General features: G+C 45.3%; 1 protein-coding gene across 1 annotated transcript; it reads left to right on the plus strand.

Annotated features, from left to right (window-relative positions):
- Positions 1-3,146: 3,146 nt before the first annotated feature.
- LOC148040842 (putative receptor-like protein kinase At1g49730) lies at positions 3,147-6,733 on the plus strand. The gene is made up of 7 exons (XM_087669544.1): positions 3,147-4,025; positions 4,335-4,692; positions 4,782-4,834; positions 4,995-5,062; positions 5,161-5,250; positions 5,364-5,451; positions 5,803-6,733. Exons 1-7 carry the CDS (start codon positions 3,551-3,553, stop codon positions 6,393-6,395), a joined length of 1,725 nt encoding a protein of 574 aa, XP_087525670.1. The 5' UTR covers positions 3,147-3,550; the 3' UTR covers positions 6,396-6,733.
- Positions 6,734-7,646: the final 913 nt, after the last annotated feature.

A 7,646-nucleotide genomic window follows, 5' to 3' on the forward strand; every position in this document is an offset into this window, starting at 1 on the left:
ACTTGGTTTAGACTCAAGAACCAATGGTGCCATCTTCCAAGAATGCCAACAAATAGTGTCCACGACGAACTTCATTGGAGTCTGATGCTCCTAAACTGCCTAAGCCAAAGAGGGTGCGGAAAGGAAAAAATCAAAATGAAGGTTCTGAGATACAAGATCATTCAACAACCACAAAAAAACTGTTTGCACAATGGAAGGATGCATGGACAGTACAACTCATTCACATCCGAGGATCCATGATGAGTGTGGAGTTCTCAAAGCCACCAAAGCAAGGAGTGGATATATGGTCCAAGGTAGCCACCCAGCTAGCATCGCTATTTCCAAAGTTCGACAAAGATGGTGAGGCATGCAAAAAACACTAGGGACGCGTTTATGAGTCATATAGAAAGGATAAGGCCCACAATGCCATATCAGGCAATGATTGTAGGATCATTTGTCAATGTATGATCTTGTGGATGAATATATGTGGAATTGTGCCAATGTTGTCAACGATGCACATGCCTCGTCTGTTGGTGGGTTGTCTTCTCCAGAAGACAATACTACATCAGTCTTGAATGATCCAGGTGACCACACAAGACATTAGCTCCAATGAGCCTTCGAAGATTGGATATGATCAAACGACCAGCCCAAGGAGCACACAATAAGAAGGGTAGAAAGATAGAGGAGTCTCTCAGTGACATGGCTAGCACCGCCCGATCAATGTTAGCCAACCAAAAATCAAACATAGAGGAAAGAAAAGCATTTGAAGAGCGCAAGCTCGTTATCATGGATACACTTGTCTCCTTTGTATTTGGTATGTTAGATGTAATCAAAAGTCTTAAAAAGAAATGACGGTTTCAACTGTAGATGAATTTGGAACTTAAAAGAAAAAAGTTTTTAAGTCTACCTATACATCTCTCTTCAATAGTCTCATAAATTTTCGTAAAATCTTTTGACAGGTGAATGGACGACGAAAGTCTTTTAATAACGTGTGTCATTGATGTTGTAGTTGCTGTCATGGCAATGTTTCAGCTATTGTTAAGTGATTTGGATGACAGGGACGATGATAATATGCAATTGCATACTTTGATGGAGTGTATGGCTCGAGGTTATGTTGCGTCGAGCTAGGATAGGTTAGCAAAGGCACGATCAACGGTCATGTTGGGCCTATCCAAGACAACAAACTTTTATGGAGCAGGGGCTTCTAGGGAGTTATTCAAACTGAATGTTTAAAATCAGGTTACGAGTTAGTTATAGGAGTACATTTGAATATCTTGTTGTGAAGTTAACACCACGAATGCGATGCAAGAACACGAACTATAGAAGGGCAATACTTGTGGAGAAGCGGGCCTGTGTGGCTTTGCATTGCCTGGTGAGCGGCTCAAATTTGGGACTTATAGTTGATTTGTACGGAGTCTTAACTTCGTTTACATAGTTGGCTGTTCTGGACTTTTGTGATGCACTAGCTGCATCTATATTGCATGGTATGCACATAAAGTGGCCAACATCACAATAAATGCAAAAATATGTAGACGCATTTCAAGCCCTTTGAGATATACCATATGTTGTTGGTGTAGTAGATAGTAGTCATATACCCATCATTGCCCCAAGAGAGAATCACGAAGATTATTTTGATAGGAAGGGCTTTCACTCAATTATTATGCAGATAAGCGTGGCAGTCAATTGTGTTGTTTGGGACTATGACGTTAGCTGGGCAAGTTCTATGCACAATTGGAATGTTTTTCAACGTTCAGACCTAGAAAAATGATACACAAACAAAGCTCTAGGACAATACTGTCTACTAGGCGATTGTACTTATTTTGCACGCTTTTGGGTGCTTCCTCCTTTCAAGGGTAGTAAGGATGGGCTATCTCCGGAACATTATTATTGGAATTATATACAATCAAGTACTCATATGCCAGTTGAAAGCGCATTTGGCATCCTTAAAGCATGATTTCGTATATTGTTGAAGAGATGTAACATGCTTTTACAAAATGTCCCGAAGATGGTGGCAACATGCTTGTTCTACATAATATATGCATTGTGCATGGAGATAGTTTTGATGATGCATGGATACGTGAAGCAACAATGGAACTTGAGAGAGAAAGTAATGCACCTCGTCAAGCATGGACTAGCAAAATAGTTTGAGGAATGTATTAGTAGAGGTTGCTATGCTGACTAACACAGGTACCACGCAAGCAATATAAAGAGCTCAAGTAGCGGAGCCAACATAGGAGGCAAGCCATCCTGGGGGGGCATCTCGAAGAGACAACATTTGTTGAGCCATGTTTCAAGAGAGGGAGAAGGCAAATGTGAGAACAATCTTTGGTGATTCTGACTCTGTGGAGGAGATCGACGATGAAGATAACAGTGAGTAAACTTCTGTAGCATTTGCAGTGTAGGTGGAAAGAGGGGTGGTGTGCTAAAAAAATTTCCCGCTTTGCTCCTTTCCACAAAGAGCTCGGTAGAGCCATGCCTCAACAACATGGTGAAGGGGTTCAACTCCCCTCCTCTCTTTTTCATCACTAATTTCATTAGTCAGTGTTTTTTAAGTTTTATAATGCTTCTAGTTTTATTAGTCACTTTTTTTAAAGTTTTATTAGTAGTTTTAAAGTGTTTAATCAAGTATTCTAATAATAATTATAATGAGAATGATGATCAACATCAGCAGCATCCCTTCATTCACATGCGATTCAAGAAGTGTTCGGTGCGTAGGTGGTAGCTGGTGTGTAATGATTGTGGATGGAAGATGGACGAATACTTATTGACAACAAAAAGCATCCGCTACCCAGTGTGTAAGCAGGTGGCGGGGACAAGTGACCGCCCAAGTCAACTTTTCTTATGGCCACCAACTGGACGCAAATTGGGTGGGCAATGGGAGTGTGTAACTAGCCTTAGTAAACACTTTACAAATTACAATGCAGTTTTCTTTTGGGGGTGTCACTCTATTGACCCCTTTACCGCATATGCTATAGACACATACATTATGGATGGTACATGTATATTCCACATAGTAATGTATGTGGTACATGTATATTCTATATGGTGGGAAATCAGTCAAAGCTCGGACTCCCGTACTGCGCAATACTGTCATGCTGCGGGGAATGCAATATTCGACATATTGAATGTCTTTTAAATCTTGTTTAATTATCTAGCGGCAGGAAGTGGGGCTTTCAGGCGGCAGGCACACTCAAGCACTTACAGTCTCTTGTTCACTCTTGCAGCCTTGCTAGTTGCGAGCTTTCTGCTCAGCGCTGCCTGTGTTCATTGTTGCCAGATTCATCATTCCAGTATGCTTAAGATGTGAATTAGATCTCTCTCTCTCTCTCTCTCTCGCTGTGTCGACTCTGTTGTCTGTTTACACCCTGGTGCAGGCAGGTAAGTAACGGCGTATCGCATTGTCAGGGTTTTGTCCTACCACGCCCAATACACAAATTACGCACACAGACCCTCACGCAGTGAAACGCTCCTGCTGCTTCGCCTCATTCTCTCTGCTTGCGTTACAAGCTGCTCGCGCAAAACAGCCGCACCTGCGCATGTATGGTAGTGTGGCAAACCATGCGCAGCCTCAATGGAGCTATCATCGCCGCCTGCGCCCCCGCCCTCCGGCAGTAGCATCAACAACAATGACAGCACCATCAGCACTGCCTTGCCTTCTCTTCCATCGCCGCACAACAGACCTAATTCCACCATAACCCTGCCCGCCCTTCCTTCCAACCCTTCTATCACTTTGCCCGCCCTCCCTCCTACTAACTCCGGTTCAGCCAACAGCAGCTCCCTTAGTAGCATTGCTCCAGGTGCTGCCGCCACAGCCCCGTCCTCTCACCTGACTGTCATAGCCGTGCTCGCTGTCTTTGTTACTGTGACTGCTCTCAGTCTGCTGTGGCTGCTGGTTTTCTTGATAAGAAGACAGAAGAGGCAAATAGACCTGCTGGACGATCACCAGAAGCCCGTCAATGGAGGGATATCAGGTGCTGCGAGCTCACTGTGGACCAAGGACTTGCTGTTGCAGAGCCCGAGAAATCCCCTGCGAAGGTGGTTGCAAGGTAGCATCGTTACAAAACCCAGACTCCCACCATGTATCATGTAATAATGTCGTTTCTACCATATCAGATTCTTTAAATGTTTACATATCAGATGTTGAACTGTTGTGTCATCATGATAGCATGGTGACTGCAAAAAACTCATGTCCACTAAATCTGAGCCAGCCATTCTATTATGTCAGATTCTTAGGCGTTTCCATGTTGGATATCCCACTGTTGTACCATCATTATATCTAGTGTTCTATCAGAATATGCTCGAGTAGTGTTGCATTAGCATATCTTGATCGATTAGTCTGTCTGGCTTGCACATAGATTCGACCACCTTCCGTCGGTTCACCTACTCAGAGATACAGAAGGCGACGGATGATTTCAGTAGTGTAATCGGCAAGGGGGGCTTCGGGACGGTCTACAAGGCACGCTTCTCTGTAGATAACCCTTCTAATCGCGCTCGCCATCGTCATCGCCATAGATATCATCACAGCCCATACAATGCGGGTGATCAAACAGGCGCCCTTGAGGATCGGCAAGAGCTGGTAGCGGCTGTGAAGAGGATGTCCAGGGTCTCTCGGCAGAGAGAACGCGAGTTCTGCAAAGAAATGGAGTTCCTCGGCCGCCTCCACCATCGCCACCTTGTCACGCTCCGCGGCTTTTGCATCACTCGCACTGAACGGTAATATGTGCAACTCATACTGTGTTCTAAGCATTAACTTATAAGACCTTAGTGCTGAACAACGTAGACTCTCTTTCCTTATGTCTCAGTTTCCTCATTTACGAATACATGGAAAATGGCAGCCTCAACGAGCACCTTCAAGGTATGTTAATCATCCCTATGGTTGGAACCGATCATTACAGTATATGCAAATTAACTCCCTATGGTTGGAACCGATCAGTACAGTATATGCAAATTAACGGTATTACGTATTACATCTCTTGCCTTATTGAGCATTTTCTAAATATTATTCGACGCAACAGGACATAATAAATCTCCCTTGGATTGGCGGACAAGAATCCAAATAGCAATAGACGTAGCTGCTGCTCTGGTAAGCTCTGGTTGTGATTTGCAAAGGTAAATTGGGTCTTCGGAAAATGTTAAATTCGCTGATGCTCGTCTGGTTCGTGTACTTAACAACTAAATTAGGAATACTTGCACTTCTTCTGTGATCCACCGCTGTGCCATCGAGATATAAAGTCGAGCAACATTCTGCTGGACCAACATTTCGCGGCCAAGGTACAGGGGATGTTAATCTATTATTCTAGAAGATGCTAGTGCAGCCAGTGATGGAATACACGGCATACGCGAGTGCGATGGTGTGTAATTACATGTGCGTGGTGATGAATCAGGTGGCTGATTTTGGTCTTGCACATGCGACGTCACAAACGGCGATAGCTGCATACGACCAAGTGAGCACGGATGTGCGGGGGACACCAGGTATGGGGATGGAAGGGCTGCGATTCTTCTCATATGTTAGATATTACGCATGCCTGTAAATCTACGCATATGGAAATACAGGGGGGATTATGAAATTATGCTGATTGAGAGAGAGAGAGAGAGAGAGAGAGAGAGAGAGAGAGAGGGGGGGGTGGTGCCTGTGTCTGTTCTGCCATTTTGCCGATAGACATTCTGTATGCATCATAAAAATGGAATTAGAGAAGAGTGATGGAGAATTATGCTGATCGACACTGATGGTTGGTGAAAAAGACGTATATATGATGGTACCGACGTCTGGCAAAACGTATATTGAATACGTATATTGGGCCGGGGGGGGGGGGGATGGATTAGGGTATCTGGACCCGGAGTACGTGACAACGCGGCAGCTGACGGTGAAGAGCGACATCTACAGCTACGGGGTGCTGCTGCTGGAGCTGATGACGGGGCGGGCGGCGGTGCAGGACAAGCGCAACCTGGTGGCGTGGGCGCAGCCCTACCTCACGGGCGGGATCGCCAAGCTCCCCCTGCTGGTGGACCCGGCCTTGGAAGACAGCTACGACCCGGAGGAGCTGCGGAGCCTGGCGAGCCTGGTGAAGATGTGCACCCACAAGGAAGGCAAGTCGCGGCCCACCATCCGCCAGGTCCTCTCCTTCCTCTACGACCGCCTCGACAAGGCCGGCGCCAACACCATGCCGCAAAGGGCCTCCCTCACCAACCCCCTTAACCCTAACCCTAACCCTAACCCTCCTGCAACTACTAATACAGCTACCGCCGCCATCGCCACCATCAATACCAACAGCGCTATCAATTCCAATGTTAAGACCAGCTTTGACCTCTCCGAGCCTGCCCGTGGCTCCAAAGCCTACCGCTTCGACACCACCAGCCTCGTTAGCACCACCCTCCCTAACTCCACGCCACCCAACCCCACCTCCGCCCCCAAGTAAGTTTTGACAAACCAATATAATGCGTAATTCTGTTAAAAATAAACATATTTACATCAACCATCCATTCTCAATGTAAGTTTCTACAACGCTATCCTATCCCAAGACCTCCGTGGACAGAATTCACTACATATTAAGCCCTTTCTAACGCTCGCGATAGTAAGAGGTCCTTAAGGATCCAACAAGGCATCGCTTGTTGCGACAACAGCTTTAAACATAGTCGTATTGTGAGTCCACTCTTGCTACCTCTGTTCGTCTTCTTGGCTCATGGCCCGTGGGTTTTGCAAAGTGCCTTCAAACCTCTTTGTGCGCGCTGTTGGACTTGTTAATATTCTTGTTGAATAAATTATATATTCTCTCAAGGCTTCGCTTTGTTGTAAGCTGCTTCTTCTTCAAGGTCGTTTTATCCTTCTAAGTTCTCCTCCTCGAGTTCCTTGATCAAAATATTTGCAAGAGTTTCCAAGTACAGTTTTGAAATGTTGTCAATAAATTCTAGGACATGTTCTGTAATTGCTCATTATAGAGTGTCAGATTAAGTGCTACTTTTGGAAAAGTGTGTTTGGATGGGTTGTATAGAGAATATCATCATGAAGGGGATTGTCCCATGTGAAACAACATGCATCAGTATGAAAAATGTCTGTTAGCCACCCACCCATTTTGGAATCTTTTTATTCATGCATCCAATTGCTGCGAGAACTCGAGGAATGAGAGTTAGAACGCAAGCTCACAATGCTAGTATGCTACATGGTTTTTGCCTTGCTAAACAGTACAACATGAGTAGCACGACTGACGAGATTCCAGCATAATGAATCCTGTAGGTAAAACACGCGTGCGCACACACTTTCTGTGTCTCTGTCTTTGTCTCCAATATCTTTCTCTCTTTCTCTCAGCAGCCTCTGAGATAGCTGTGTCAGAGTAGATCAGGTCAGCGATTTGATTGCGGCAACCTGCATTTCTGACGCGACCTTTTGGCAACGGCGCGATAATTCTCTTTTGCCTGTCATGGGGAATGCTTTTTATGTAATTGATTCTTTCGAAAGCCATGGTTACAGGTGTGCTAGGATCACCTTATTATTAATCCACGAATTTGTGACAAGTGTTGCATTGCGGTCTGGCAATTGGGTTACAACGCTAAAACTTGCAAGATCGCGGGTGTGGAGAGCTAGTTTGTTGGAGCATGAGCGATGGCGCTTTGTTCCTTGCGCGCACACCTACGCCACTGCTCTCTCTAGAAACGGAACCAATATGTCTAGG

Source organism: Lygodium microphyllum, chromosome 1, assembly GCF_053477565.2.
Source record: "Lygodium microphyllum isolate KBCC chromosome 1, Lygodium_microphyllum_v1.1.10, whole genome shotgun sequence".
Classification (NCBI taxonomy): domain Eukaryota; kingdom Viridiplantae; phylum Streptophyta; class Polypodiopsida; order Schizaeales; family Lygodiaceae; genus Lygodium; species Lygodium microphyllum.

Coding starts and splice junctions, on each gene's coding strand:
- LOC148040842 (XM_087669544.1), top strand. CDS start 3,551: ATGGAGCTATCATCGCCGCCTGCGCCCCCGCCCTCCGGCAGTAGCATC. Junction 4,835..4,994: donor CCTCAACGAGCACCTTCAAG/GTATGTTAATCA, acceptor TCGACGCAACAG/GACATAATAAATCTCCCTTG. Junction 5,452..5,802: donor GGATGTGCGGGGGACACCAG/GTATGGGGATGG, acceptor GGGATGGATTAG/GGTATCTGGACCCGGAGTAC.